At 39.0% G+C, this 15,718-nt stretch overlaps 1 protein-coding gene across 1 annotated transcript in view; it reads left to right on the top strand.

Annotated features, from left to right (window-relative positions):
• The window catches only part of PDZRN4 (PDZ domain containing ring finger 4), a 148,214-nt gene extending 141,445 nt beyond the window's left edge, over positions 1–6,769 (top strand). Inside the window, exon 8 of the mRNA XM_042466458.1 lies at positions 3,506–6,769. Coding sequence (XP_042322392.1) covers positions 3,506–5,023 — 1,518 coding nt within the window. The 3' untranslated portion in view covers positions 5,024–6,769. The remainder of the gene's footprint in view (positions 1–3,505) is intronic.
• Positions 6,770–15,718: the final 8,949 nt, after the last annotated feature.

Raw genomic sequence — 15,718 nt, 5'->3', positions numbered from 1 at the left:
CATGTGTTTTCAGTGCAGCCTTGTTATCTGTATTCTGCTGTTGTATTAATGCTAGCTAATGCTTTATTGAAAGAGTGACTTCAATCTGCCATATTGGTGATCATATAACCTATGTTTGTAGAAACAGTTCTACAGCATGAGAAAAAAGATTAGCCATATTTTCTAGACTGTGGTGTTTTCCAAGCATGGGAGTATCTACTCAGAAAAAAAGTTGTTCTACATATGTTTGTATGACTTCTGGTGCTTGTCTTGGCACTGTTGGTTAGTTTAATATGAATCATATGTACTTTAATCCAAAAGAAAGACTAGTGTTGAACAAATCATTTATCTTAGATGTATCAAGTTACTGATGTACCAAGTATCAAGCTGTAGTGGTTGATTTATGCACTTGTGGTTGTTGTTGTTTTTGTGTGCCTTCCATTTGTTTCCAACTTATGACAAACCTAAAAGGCTTTCTTGGCAGGTTTCATCAGAGGGGGGTTGCCATTGCCATCCTCTGAGGCTGAGAGAGTGTGACTTGCTCAAGGTGGCCAAACGAGGATTAGAACCCTGGTCTCCAGAGTCCTAGTCCAATGCTCAGACCACTGGTCTCTCTAGAACTCCTATAGTGGATTTCATTATTCTTCCATTAAATTTTGACTGCAGAAGTCAGAATATATTAACAGGAGGTTTGAATCAAGGTGTGTAGAGAGAGCCCCTACATGTGATATATGGCAATCATTGCATAACTTTTAACTGTAAGATGCCATGATTGTCATGGACAGAGAGGCGGGATATAAATAAAGTTTTATTATTATTATTTATTATAATTTGAGTCAGGGATCACACAAGGCTGTTTAATGTCAAGGGTGAAGTCCTGGAAGTTAAAAAGCAATGCATAAGAAAGAAATTTGGACAGCCAGCATGATGTCGTGGTTTGAGCATTGGACTATGACTCTGGAGACCAGGGTTTGAATCCCCGCTTGGTCATGGAAATCCATTGGATGACCTTGAGCAAGTCACAATCTCTCACCTCAGAGGAAGGCAAAGGCAAACCCCCTCGGAACAAATTTTACCAAGAAAACGTCAATAGAGTCACCGTAATGTCAGAAATTGAAGACACATGATAGCAACAGCAAAAGTTTCACTGAGCACATGAAGAACATATGTCTCATATTCCGAAGCATTTCTAAGGTAGAGGCCATGACTTAAAGAAGGTTCCAGATGTTCCACTTCACAGTTTCAAAACACAAAAAATTGAGAAATAACCCTTTTGCTTTCTTAAAATGCAACAACACAATAGAATCCCTGGCACCACAAAACAACTGCTCAGCAGTACAGGGAGATATTGACAAGTGTATGGGTACCTGTCCAGCCCTGGTGCTTGCAGAAGTGCTAAAGCACTGCTGACTCCGTGCAGTGGCAAAAAGTGGTCAAGTAGACATTTCTGCTAACTTTTTGATTTCATGTTTAATTTAGTTTACACTCTAACTGACTTTAATTGCATTTATTCTAACTGTTGTGACCTATTGGCATCAATTTCTTCTAATAACAATGCATAAAATAGTACCTAGTGGGCTTGTGCTCTTCGAGGTAATAATGAGGCTTTGTATGGAAGCCACTAATTCCCCCACCCACTCAATGTCCATCATTGTTTCACGCGAATCCAGATTCTAGGTAGAAAGGAAAATAGCAATTATTAATAGAGCAAGCTCACAAAATGCTTTCCCCTTTTATTGGGGCACAGCATTCCCCCATCCCATTTTATTAGTACTAGCCATTATGCTTAATTGCATAATTATACCTCTTTACAGGAGAAAACACATTTGCCGGGTGTTCTGGGCTCTTAGATTTATTGTAAATACACTATGTGCACTTTGGATGTGTAAAGGAAATAGGACAAAATTGCCAACTCTGCTATTTAATTTGGGGGATGGGAGAAAGAAGAAAGAAAGAGGCCCTCTTCACTCTGCTGAAAAACTAATGCTGTTTGCATTAGAGGTGCAATAAATAGGTTCAGTTAATGGAGTGCGAGTTAAGAGCCATCCACAAAAGTGCTTGACATAATGCCCAAAGCAGACAGACCATTTTGTTTCAGTTATACTGGAGACTAAAGTTTAACTTGATGTTTTCAAAAGGAACATATGGTGACATCCATATGTAAAATACCTTTGCTAATGCCTTCAGAAAAGAGAACATCTATAAGCAATTTCCTACAAAATCATTAGGAAGGCAAGAGATCAGAGCCAAAGAAAATGTGTGTGCACAGCACATTATCTATACTGACAAAGAGCATAGACAAATATGTCTTCTGAAAATTTGGTACACAAGCCACCCTGCTGGTCCTCTAGCCTATGAGACCCAAGTTATCTATACAAAATTACTGCCAACTGAGAGCTGCAATTATAGCTGCTATTTGGATCAGGCTTGCTTTTTAGCAAAACTAACCCCTCTGCCAATTCCTTCTGGTACAGTGCCAGTGTGAGCACAAATATCTGCTGTAAAAGCCCCCAAGGCTCAAACCGTATTCCCATTACCATTACAGTTTGCTGGGAATGACATTCATTCCACAATTTGAAATTCAGAGAGAGGAATACTATAGTGATAACACACCACGCTCCATTTCTCTTATGGATGTTGCAGGTTCATTAGTAAAACAGTTACCCCAAACCTTCTTTATGTTTGATTCTGTCACAACACAACTCTTGTACAAGGTACCAGGGGAGCAAGGGCAGAATATAGAGCATGAATGTGCATCAGAATGCACATCCAAGTGCAGATGTCTGCCAATGCTGTTTTCCTGTCAGCGATATGACCAGGCGTGATGCCAATTTGAATGTGGATTTTTGTTTAAATCAGCACAGTTTATCACATGTAGTAGTCCACTGCTGTAATGTACGTACGTTTGTACTGAAAACAAGATAACCACCTATGCCAAAGCAGATTCTTTTTTCTTTTTTTTTAAAGGCGAGTAAGCATACTCTATACTACTACTATTAATTAATTAAATACTAGGTAAAATGGCTTTACAAAGGCAAAGCAAACAGCTTCCTTAAATAGCAGATGCAGGCATGTGGCAAAAATGAGAAGACGTGATAAGAACATAATTGATCTGGAACTGGATTCTAGCTTGCCCTAGTACAGATTAAAATTTCTTTCTCCTACTACACAGTTAGTGTGCAGATTATCATAGGAATGAGACTGGTCACAATAACATTATAAATTAAGAGAAATTAAATCTCAGTTTAATATAATCTATTATGTTGTGTGCTTCAAGTCATTTTCAATTTATGGTGACCCTATCATAGGGTTTTCTTGGCAAGATTTGTTCAGAAGTGGTTTGCCATTGCCTTTCCCTGAGGCTGAGAGCATGTGACCTGACCACAGTCACCCAGGGGGTTTCATGGCTGAGCTGGGAATTAAACCCTGGCCTCCAAAATCATAGTCGAATACTCAAACCATTATGCTACTGTGGCTCTCATATAATCTGTAGTCTGGACTAATTATGAACCCTTTGGTTTTACAGCCAAAGAAACATGAAGAGGAAGATGGCACTACAGATACTGCTACCTCTTCATCCAATAAAGATAGTGGAGTGGGTCCCACAGATGAGAGCCAGCGTAATGATGAGAGCTCAGAGCAAGAGAATCCACCAGAAGAGCAGAACAACACAACCATGCAAAGCCCTCAAGACATTGGACACAGCCAGGAAAATCTGGGAAGCATTGAACTTCAGTGCAACAAAAGTTTAGTGTCTAAGGAATACATTGAATCTGATTTTGTTGATAACCAGGAAGAGGACTGTGAAAGGTTTCGCCAACTGCTGGAACTCAAATGTAAGATCCGAAATCATGGAGAATATGACTTGTATTATTCCAGTAGCACAATCGAATGTAATAGGAGGAAGAAAGATGGTGTTGAACATGAACTTCAACTGCTCAATGAAGAACTGAGGAACATTGAGCTTGAATGTCAGAATATTATGCAGGCTCACCGGCTCCAAAAAGTAAAAGATCAGTATGGAGACATTTGGGCACTACATGGTAGTACTTTCAGAAACTATAGCACCACAATAGACCTTCAGGGAGGGACACTGGATGATATAATAGAGCACCCAGAGAAATCAGACAAAGACAGTTCCAGTGCTTACAATACAGCAGAGAGCTGCAGAAGCACCCCACTGAATGTAGAGCGATCTCCTGATAGCTCTCTCCAGCGCATGATTAGCATCACCAACAGGAAAAACCTCAGGAGCACCATTGTGGCTAATCAGCTGTCTTCAAGGCAGAGTAGCAAGGAGACAGCCCCTAACAAAACTAAAGCTACTGAACAAAACAGTTCTTTTGAAGAAAAAGAATCTGTTTCAGAAAGTAGTAAATCAACGGAGCAAGACAAACAAAGCCCTGAGCATATTCCTTATCTGTCCCCCTATCATAGTTCATCCTACAGGTTTGGAAATATACCTGCACATGCTAAGCATTATCAAAGCTATATGCAGCTGATACAACAAAAATCTGCAGTGGAGTATGCTCAAAGCCAGATCAGTCTGGTGAACATGTGCAAAGATTCACAGAAATGTACAGAGCCCAAGATGGAATGGAAAGTTAAAATAAGGAGCGATGGAACAAGGTATATCACCAAAAGACCAGTAAGAGACAGAATCCTCAAGGAACGTGCCTTAAAGATTAAAGAGGAGCGCAGTGGGATGACAACAGATGATGATACAATGAGTGAAATGAAGATGGGTCGTTACTGGAGCAAAGAGGAGCGGAAGCAGCACCTGGTACGAGCCAAGGAGCAGAGAAGGCGCCGGGAATTCATGATGCGTAGCAGGTTAGAGTGTCTTAAGGAAAGCCCACAAAGCAGCAGCGAGGGCAAAAAGGAAATTAACATCATTGAACTCAGCCACAAAAAGATGATGAAAAAGAGGAACAAGAAGATCTTGGACAACTGGATGACTATCCAGGAACTTATGACACATGGTGCTAAATCCCCAGATGACACACGAGTGCACAATGCTTTTTTATCAGTTACTACTGTATGAATATATCTATTCTGAAAAAGTCTACTACCACTTTTGGTAGTGTACGATTGCCTCGTTCAAAGTGGCATTTTTAAAATATATTTTGTGACCTTTTTATAGTTTGGCCTTTTTTGTAAGGAAATTACTTGGTAATTTTACATTTCCTTTTCATACAATAGTATTTTCTTTAACTGGTAATTTTGCAATTTTTCTTTACTCTGCAATATATTCATAATATTCAAAACTTTGAAAAAAGGAGTAGCCAATTACTTTCATACTGAATTTTATGTACTGAAACGTAATAACTGGATCTTTTCCTCTAGTTTCCTTTTTTAATACTTTACTAATTCTACAATGCCAAAACAAAATGCTTTATACCTTATCCTTGCTTTTTGGCAGCTTAAATTTTCTAAACGTGTATGTTCCATCTTTTCATAATTCATAAGCCACATCTCCTCATGAAACTTCTGAGTGACATTTTTGTTCAACAGCACATTGTACAGTACATCTCCTTTTTAAAATTATGATTGTCTTTGTCCAAGTAAAGTGTTGGTGAAGAATTCTCCCGTGATGTATAATGGCATTCATTGTGTAGCTAAGTAATATGTGATAATTGTGAAGATCAAAGAGAAATAAATTATTTCTTATCTTTAAGGGAAAAAAATCAAGGGCTGCTTTAATTTTAATTCACTATCTCTTGCAGACATGATATTTGAAAGCCACACTAAAATGTCAGATAAATGAAAATTCATGTGGATTTTTATGTGCTCCCTTTTCTAAGCTTTCAGTGGATTCCTGTAATTCTACTGTCATTAATACATACCATTTTAAAGCAGGAGATAGATTATTGGGGAGACATTTTTAAGGTTGAATGATTCCCACCCTTGCCCTGTTGGGCACTGAATCTTTAACCAGCACTATTTCCTCGCCCCCTGCAAAAAATAATAATGTTAATTTAATGCAGATATTGTTTAAATCCTCTGTTAGATTTTTTTCATGTGATGTCAGGCAATAGTTATATATACCTCATATATTTTTCAGATGTGTGTGCTGCTAAATATATAACATGAAAATGTGATCAGTTGATGACTGAAAACACTAGATTGCTTGAAGTTCAGTGTGCAAATCTGTGACTGTTGTTGTGATAAGTGAGACATCCCACATAGTTTTTTAGGACTGCAAACCTTCAGTTTAGTAATAAAGAAAAATGTGGAGAAGATGCATAATTATACACTATAAAATACTTTAGTTTTGCTGTCATGATTGGCAGATGTAATTTTATTTTCTAATTTTAGTGAATAACACACAGTCATCAATATGTAATTGAGAAATGTTTTAGAAAATAACATGATATGCTTCCCAGATGAATAACATTTTTCTTCTTTCTATCCCTATCTAGAGAAAATTGGTTTTCAGTTGCAGAAAACACTTTTATTTTTCTCTGTAAGATCAATGGCAACATGAAATGTGTCATATCTTTTTCTCTTTTACCAGGTTTTCATGCTAAAAGTGCTATGTTCAGCATTAAAAATTGACACTAGTTGCTTGGGGGAAAATTGCCTTGAAACAAACTGCATAAGACATGTCAATTTTGCTGTTCTGTTAGAGAATTACTAATGTTTGTGATCAAGACTAAGGAGGGGGAGGACACATTGAGCCAGCATTTTTTTAACTTCTAATCCTACTTTGTGGTTCTGAGACGTTCTGTCAAGTCATCTACATTGATGCATTTCTAAATGAAAAATGTGCAAATAAAATGTGTGTCTTTATCTGAAGCTGTGCAAACTATTTCTATGCATATCTACTCTAAATCAAGTGCCACAGTGGATCCATGATGGATAACTACAATTATCCCAGGGCTACCACCACAGTATCACAGTCTGTAATTATCCTACTGCAATGATACCATATGTGAGATTCCTAATAACAAATTTCATCAAATTTTCCCCATTAACTACCATTCCAGAATCATTCTACTGCAAATGACCCCACAATATGTAAGCATGTGTGAAAGCATCCCTATTATTTTTCATCACTTCACCGCTACATTGTAGTGATCTTGGGTGCTGGGGTGGAGTTTGTGGAACTGTTATCAATAATTCTTATCCTTACAAAGCACTTTAATAAAAACTTGCTTGCACTATATAACCTAAGCCCTTTTTATTTTTATTACTCCTTTCCCTGACTATAGTAGCTGGGCATATCTAGAACAAAAAGGTATGGGTAATGTTAAAGAAATAAATATGTAGCAAGCTTTGTTGTAAAACGAGAGACAGAAATTTATATGTGTGTCCTTTTCTTTAAAGGATATTAGATAACATTAATCTTGTATGTCTGTTATGTTTGCTGTGGGAGGATCACTGAGGAAGTAAAGTTCCATTTCCCATTCAACCAATTGCCAATTCCACTGTCATGCTCCATCTTGATAAACTTACAGACAGTGACATCACTGAGCGGGTGCAGGGGGTTCAGACTGCATCAGGTGAAATTACATAGGTGAGGTGTGGCGGAGGGATGAGTGCATCCCTCATGGTTTTGCCATAGCCCTCCCCCTCTGTCAAAGGAGCCGAGGCAACAGCAATGTACTGGAGGGGGGAGCACTCCCTCATGGCTTTGCCACTGGTCCAGATCCCTTCCTGGGCAACGAGCCGGGCTAGTAATGAAGCCATGAGGAGAGAACAGTGGGAGACAGGACAGGGCAAGCTGCTGCCTCCACTACCCTCTCAACAGCCCCCTCACACTGGTTGTCACCATGTTTGGTGATGCCTTTGCTCACAGGCATTACTTACTTGATATCTCCTCACTTGATATGTAGTTTTTATTCTAATTGTGTTTAGCTGAAACTGGGAACCCCATAACCATTCTCTTGAATACCCCCCAGAAGTCTTCAGTCTGGCCCAGTAACTGTTTCTACAAATTTCCTCCATCCTGTCACTGGCTTTGAATTACTTAAGAGAGATGGAAATCTAGTGCAATATGTGGCAGAAGTTAAGTTCTGCACTTCTGCATTACATGAATACCTGGAAATTAGTGCCATTGACCTCATGGAATTAACTTCTGACCTGACAGAAATTTATTTTTTGTGAATTTACTTGAAGGCAATTCTAGATGTGTTCAACCAGACTCACACGTGCATTTGTGTGTGTGTACTGTATGTATGTTCAAGTCACCTGTCAACTTATGGTGACTCCCATGAATTTTCATAGAGTTGTCTTAGGCAAAGAATACTTAGAGATAGTTTTACCAGTTCTTTAATCTGAAATATAGCTTACAACCCCTGGCAACTCCAGAGCCTTAAGACACCTGAGCATCATTTACTTTTCATTTATTTGGGGTGTGTGTGTGTGTGTGTGTGTATAAACCATTTTCAGAGCTCTTTACCAAATAAAACTATAAACTATAAAAACCCTGACCAGTATTCTATATCTGCCATTTAAGTGTGCCTCACTAAGTAAACCCCTCTTGGTGCAACCTGTCCCAAACCTGAAGGAAACATCACTCACACACCAGTCAGTGGCTGAATGGATTTGCTTTTCCCTATGCAACTAATGTTCATGGGGTATGGGGTTACGATTGTGGTAATAGTGTCACAACTGTGCCTATGTAGCAGTCATGAATACATACATATCCATAACTGTTACATATTCATGATTTCTATTTAGTCATGCTTGTGACACTGTTTCCCAGAGGCACCTCAATGGCCATCAAGGGAAACCTAAGGCTGGATTAGAATTTGACCCATCATAGCTACCCTTTTAATTTACACATAAAAAGTAGGGTTAGTAGTAAATATTTAAAATCAACTCTACTGATATAGACCATTTTGGGTGGGTTTTTTCTGTTCTGTACTTTCCATTATTTTAGTAACAATTCATTAGGGTCTTCTGCCATCAAGACTCTTAAGATTGTGTTTCATGATAATTTTAAAAAATGAAAACTTACATTGATAAGGGAGGAAAGCTTCACCATCCTTCCATAAATGAATGCCCACTACTGCTAAATCACAAAAGCCCTCCCTCCAAACTACCTCTACTATGAGGAGCTGCACCGAGCCATAAAGATCTGTTCTTCCAGCCCTTTCCTGCCAACAATCAGAAATGACTCCAGGTATAACTCCTCTTCTGCCGCCATGACTGGCAGAACAAACCTCCATCGCTCAGTGCAGCTGCTGGCTGTTAAGGTAGGTTTGGTGAGTTGTATCAAGAGATTATATGTACAGTAGTTAAATATTCTTAATTGCATCTGTGATGTAGCATATTGGCCCTTATTTATAAGAATTGGTAACCTTGAAAGATTTACTGAGCGTGTTATTCTGATTGAGATAATACTAAATATATTCAAATGGAATATTGGGAAACTTCTGTAGTATTAAAACTACTGTAAATTCTAAAATGTCTTTCAATTCAGTGAAATTTTCAATACTATGGTTGCCAGCTTCTGATACAAGAGAGGTTGCTATGCCTTTGTAACTGTCTGATTGGGGAATATTCAACAGCTGAAAACAGCATTTTCAATCACATTGTTGCAGTTGTGAAAATTAAGGATAGGGGACCAGTGGTCCTCCAAATGCTGGCGGATTACAACTTCCATCATCACTCACCACTACCTGTGATGATCTGATAGGGGTTGCAATCAATATTTGGAGAATGTACTTTATCTCAGCCCTGTGAAAATAATAAAATAATAATAATAATAAAAGTTTATTTATACCCCGCTTTTCCAATGTGATTAAAGCGGCATACAGAATATCAATAAAATACATTACAATCTATAAAACCAATAACACAGGATTAAAAAGAACAATACTCAGCCAGCTGAGTGGGGGAATCCAAAAACATTACAAGAGCCGTGCCAGGTGGAGGGCGAAAACCATATGATCAACAGTCATGGGGGGAAAGCTTGGGAAAAGAAGAAGGTCTTAAGATTCTTCTTAAAAAGATCCAAAGAAGTGGTGGAGCAGAGCTCGTCAGGGAGATTGTTCCATATTCTTGGGGCCAAGATGGAGAAGGCCCGTTGTGAGGTCCTCGCATAACGTGCATTTGGGGCCTCCAGCAAATTTTTCCCTGCCGACGTGAGTGTGTGGGGCGGATTATATGATAAACATATGACTAATCATATACTGAAGACCTACTGAAATAGAACTTCATTCAAATTAAGTTTAGAATTTCACCCTTATCCTCTCCCATGTAGTACATGAGCCTTCTGCATCAAAACCTAAGAATAACAGAAATGTTGAGATTTGCCTTTTAAAACATGCTTCTAGAAGAAACAACTACTTTGTATAGCCAAGGGACATTTTTCATACTGGATTCTTTGTGTGTCTGAAGTGATATTTTTCATAGATTATTAAACATTCTTGATATAAGGTGCTTTTAGGAGGGATGTGAAAATGCACTTTGATGCTTCTTACTTATAATGGTTTTAACAGTTTCATTATGTCATTTCTGAAAGAAGACATTGGTTAACTGTCTTAAGCACTAAACCTTAACTAGAAGGGAGGAATAAAATAAGTATATTCAGGGAGAATTATTTCAAATATGCTAAAAGAGAGAGAGAGTTTATTTAGCTACAGGCACCAAAAGGCAGTTGCCTTAAGCTCAGCATGTTGGGAACTAGTCTCATTAATACCTGTTAGATGAAAACAAGGAATTGCTAATTGACTGTATTAAAAGCTCTTTCTTTCATATAGTTAGTGGAAAACAGGTTACTATTTCACATTTAAGGTTATATCAGATTTTTGTAATCAAGGGTTGTTAGAGTGTTTTTAGCCTTGTCAAGCAAGAGGCCTGTAAAACGCTTGCCAGAGAGCAAATATTTGTACATGTACCTTGTTTTACTAGCCTCCCTAAGGAAAGGATTAAACCTGTATGCTTCAGGTTTAGCCCATGGTATCGTCTTTCCATGTCATGATATTGAATCATGATATTCCTCTCGTAGTATTATTTCTAAATATGTGTGCAGACCTATGCTAAAGCTAATGTGACTATTGCGCATTACAAACTGCCATAAGGGACGTCCTCAGGACGTCCTAGGTTTAAAAAGGGGCGTCACTTCTTGATGCCCCCAAACCTAATACGTCCTGAGGACGTACAAGATGGCGGCACCCCATCTACATGGGGGCTGCCATGATGGTGTCACGAATGCGCCGCCTCCAAATGAGGTGGCACGGACGTGACGCCGTCGCATTGCACAAGGGCACTTAGTGCACCCTTTCGTCAGAGCAGGAAGGAGCTCTGAAACGGAGCTCCTTCCTGGTCTTGCGTCACTGGCGCAGCCTTTAGATGGCTGTGCCCAGCGACGCAGAGGAGAAAGGGGCCAAGTGGCCCCTTTCTCCTCCTCCCCACCGCCGCGGGATGTCCTTGGGGTTTGAAGCCCCAAGGACACCCCTTTCCAGGTCTCAGGGAAGGGGCCTTTTGCCGCTTCTCTGCAGCCTGGAAAGCGGCGGATCGGGGCCTCAGCGGCTGCCACTCTGGCCACTGAGGCCCCAATCCGGCGGGGAAAGGGGTGGGTGCAGGCCGCCGCTTTTCGGCGGTCTGTAACGTGCCTATATTTTGGTGCATAGCTGTAGGCCTTGGAGACATCCCATCTGAACCAGAGAGCCTCTCCTAGATTAGGATGTGCACCTATGGCCTCCCAGTTGTTGCTAGGCTCCAGTTCCCAGCATCCCTCAGCATCCTTAGTTATACTAGTTAGGGATGAGGACACTCAGTGACTGGAATTCTTCTAGGGATATGTGTGTATATAAATCACACTATGCATTTAGGCCAAAAAGTCACCACCACACAACAGACATGTTCTGCTGACAGAGACAGAAGCAGAGTTGTTCAGACAGTGCATTTATCTGTGCCTTGTCTTTGCAAGTTGCACACTGTGCACAACACTGTGTATTGTGGTTGCTCATTGTGGTTGTGCATCCTATACTTTGTATTGTGATTGTGAATCCCCTACTTTGCATTGCAGTTGTGTATCATGCATTGGGCATTGCACAATGGCAACTAGTTATTGAATGGGTTGTATAATGTTTCTATTTTGCATGGGGTTGTGCGGGGCTTACATAGTATATCTTCACATGTGAACCTTTACACTGTTCTGAGAGGATGTTGGATTGCAAACAGTGTCTGGCAACAGCTGGAGAGCCACAGTTGTAAGCTTCCTTCTTGGCTTCTGGAATGACTAGCAGGGGTGCAATTTCTTTTCCTCTCTACTCTGCAGGAAAAAACATTCTCCTCTGACCATCAGCAGCTCTCCAGAGATCTTCCACAACACCTGCTTCTCTGATCCATTTTTAAACAAGCGATGCCAGAGATTGCACCTGGGGTATTCTGTGCCCAGAACATACTCTGTGTTATTACTGAACTGTGTTCTCTCCATTACACCACCATGGTTTTTCGATTAGGAGGCTAGTTTTAACACTCTTCATTTTCAGAGGGATTTCTCTGCCTTAGAAGAAACCAAAATCTAGAAATCTCCAAATATTATTTAGCTAGGTAAGATTTTGCTGTATATATTGTGCTGCCTCTCAGTTGTCAGACTGAGAGAAATATGAGCCTCAGTCCTGGGTTGTTTATCTTAATTCACCTGACAGTGAACACTGGAGGCAAAGAATTCATATCTCTTTTACATATACTTTACATGTTACATTCTTATATGCAAAACAAGTGAAAGCCTGACTCTGCTAACAATCCTATGGGTAGAGAAAGAATTTTGAGAGGTGAGGTAGATCTAAGACATACTTAGCTGGGACTCTTTTCAGAAGCACGAGTTGAGTATCCCTTATCAGCAAATCTGCAAATCCTCCAAAATTCAATATGTCCATATGGGTGGCTGAGATAGTGGCACCTTTGCTTTCTGTACACAAACTTTGTTTCATGAACAAAATAATTTTTAAAATATTGGGTATAAAATATGTGTATAAGGTGTATACAAAACAAAATTAAATTGTGTGTTTAGACTTGGGTCCCTTCTTCAAAGTATCTCATTATGTATATGTGATTATTCCAAAATCTAAAACATTTCTGGTACCAAACTGTCCAGATAAGAGAGATTCAACTTGTAGATCAAAAAAGAGAACAGAAGGTAAATTAATGCTGTAGAATAATGATGAACATGTTAAATCCACTGCGATGGATCCAGATTCAGTTGTATTTAAACTTCCCTAAGTCCTATTCATTTCAGTGGGCCTAACATAGATCCAGCCCCCATTTGACTTATTTGAGAAGATGTATATGGATGGAATAAAATCAACAACTATGAAATGGGAATATAATGTGAAATTCAAATCCTACTTCTCCTTTTTTATTTCAAATATGTGCCTGATGTTTTCATAGTTTGTTTAACCCCACTGGCAAAATCTGTGATATATAAATATTTTGAATGCATGCAAAGTATCTTCGTAACACCATATAGATGCTGTATGGTGAGTCGTTTGGTCTAAATAAATATTCATGAAGGTATAATTGCTGCCAGCCTCCTGACAAGACATGGGATCAAGAATTCAAAGAGAAGTGTTGGTTGAGTTCACTTCCACTCTCCTCCAGTTTGTCACTTGGCTGCTTGGCTAGAGTAAAGAAATGCCCTCTAGGAGATTGTGTTGAGGTTCAGGTGTGGGAAATTAAAATGAGAGCTTCTCCAACTCGACAGTTTAATTTACTTCTCTTAAGCTCTTTAATACCAAACTTATCAGTTCTCTCTGTTAGGCATTAACTTGTTAAATGAGTCTTAATTATACATAAGCAGATGGAGGTTTGAATTAAAATTACCTTACACTCGAGTGGCTTTAGTTCATTATAACATATCTCCCTTTTAATCATTTAGGCAGTCTCATCATCTTTCATATAGAAAGTTATTAAAGTATTCCAATTTCCATATTTCTTCAGATATACCCACTATTAAATGGCAGGCAATGCACATTAGCTGGTGACTTATACCATGCAATAGTTAGTGAATTATTCATGCTGGTAACTACTTTTTATACTTCTCTGTCATCTGTATCAGTTTATTTTAAATGCTGTATATTTACTTGGTTCACAGCATGTCACACAATCTAGTTTTAAGTGTGACTGCTAATGCCACACTATTTCCCTCAGTGATAAGACAAAGGCACTTATTTTACACTGTTTCTCACTAATAATCAGCAAACAGACAAACATATGTTGACTGGAATTTTTCCTAAAATTAAACATAGGAAATGATGTAAAGAAAGGGTTACTTGTCTGGTAAGATTTCAAGAGGTGAAATTGTAATAGGGTAGAGCCACTAAAATTTTGACTAACTTAAGCCCCATTGTCTTTAGCTCTATTTATCTGGAGCCTGGATTCATTCCCCTTTCTTCAACAACTTTTCAGGTGCTGGTGATAATTTCTAAAATGCCAAGCATTCAGCACTGAATTTCTCTACTCCAAAATTGAAAAGACAGCACATTTCAGACAATGGGACTGGAGGGTGTTTAATACCTGTAACATTGGTTCCTTATCAAATGGTCCACTTTCTTAAAAAAGAAAAAAGAAGGTCCATCAAACTAATGCTCTAAAATTCTTGTTTCTTAGGAGCTGTTGAATATGTGTGTTGAACTGGAGGTGTACATGGGTGTTCTTTTACAAGCAAAAAACCACAACAAGCAATTTAGTCAACCCCGGGGTAAAATAAGTGAAAGCTGATTGGGTTTCTTGTTCCAGTATACAATTTACAATGATTCAGATCAGAAACGGTAATGAGGCTTTTCAGAGGCCTAACCAAAAGGAGGGGAACATGGCGGGAGGGGGAAGTAACCATTGTACCTGATAATCTCATGGCCAGTTCACATGGTATTAGAAAAATATGTTTTGCCTAGAATGATGTAATGTGTTAAAGCAGTGTCATATTTGTTCCCTGCAATTCACCACTACATGGCTAGACCCAATTGAAAAGCTACATTTTAATGTAATGTTTTCTTTTATGTTATCTGTATAGATGTGCTATCTATATAGCACATATATATGCTGTCTATATTGCCTAGATAGCCAGTAATGCATAAACAGTCCTTTAGTGTACAGTACTAAGGATAAGGTAGGTAAAAATAACCACTGACCACATGTCTCAGCTTCAAGAAGGATCAGCACACATATCTTGCATACAAAATGTACCAGGTTCAGTTCTCAGCATCTCCAGATACAGTGAATAGACCCCCTATGTAGAATTTTGGAGAGTTATTACCAGTCAGTGTAGGTCATCCATCAACACAGTATCCTCCAGATGTTTTGGATTTTAACTTCTACTGGCTCCATTCAGGATTGGCATTAGTCAGAGATTATGGGACCTGTCATGACATCTGGAAGCCACTAGGTTGGGGAAGAATGGTGTTGACAGTATTGAATGAGGTAGACTTGAGCTAGATAGGTCTGACTTAATATAAGACAACTTTCTCTGTTCCTAACTGGCATGGTCACTGAGGCTGCATCTACACTGCAGAATGAATGCAGTTTGATACTGCTTTAACTGCCACAGCTCAATGCTATAAAATTCTGAGATGTGAAATTTTGTGAGATATTTACACTTCTCCATCAGAGAACTTTGGTGCCACAACGGACTAAAAATCCCAGGATTCCATAGGATGGAGCCATGACAGTTAAAGCATTATCAAACTGAATTAATTCTGCAGTGTGACAGCAACTTTAGACTTATTTTATGTCTCTAGTAGCTATGTGTGTGTGGAATATGTTTGGCTAAAGGCAGGGCTGA

Source organism: Sceloporus undulatus, chromosome 5, assembly GCF_019175285.1.
Source record: "Sceloporus undulatus isolate JIND9_A2432 ecotype Alabama chromosome 5, SceUnd_v1.1, whole genome shotgun sequence".
NCBI lineage: Eukaryota > Metazoa > Chordata > Lepidosauria > Squamata > Phrynosomatidae > Sceloporus > Sceloporus undulatus.
Note: the sequence above shows the minus strand (reverse complement) of the source record. Positions and strands in the feature narration are given on the sequence as shown.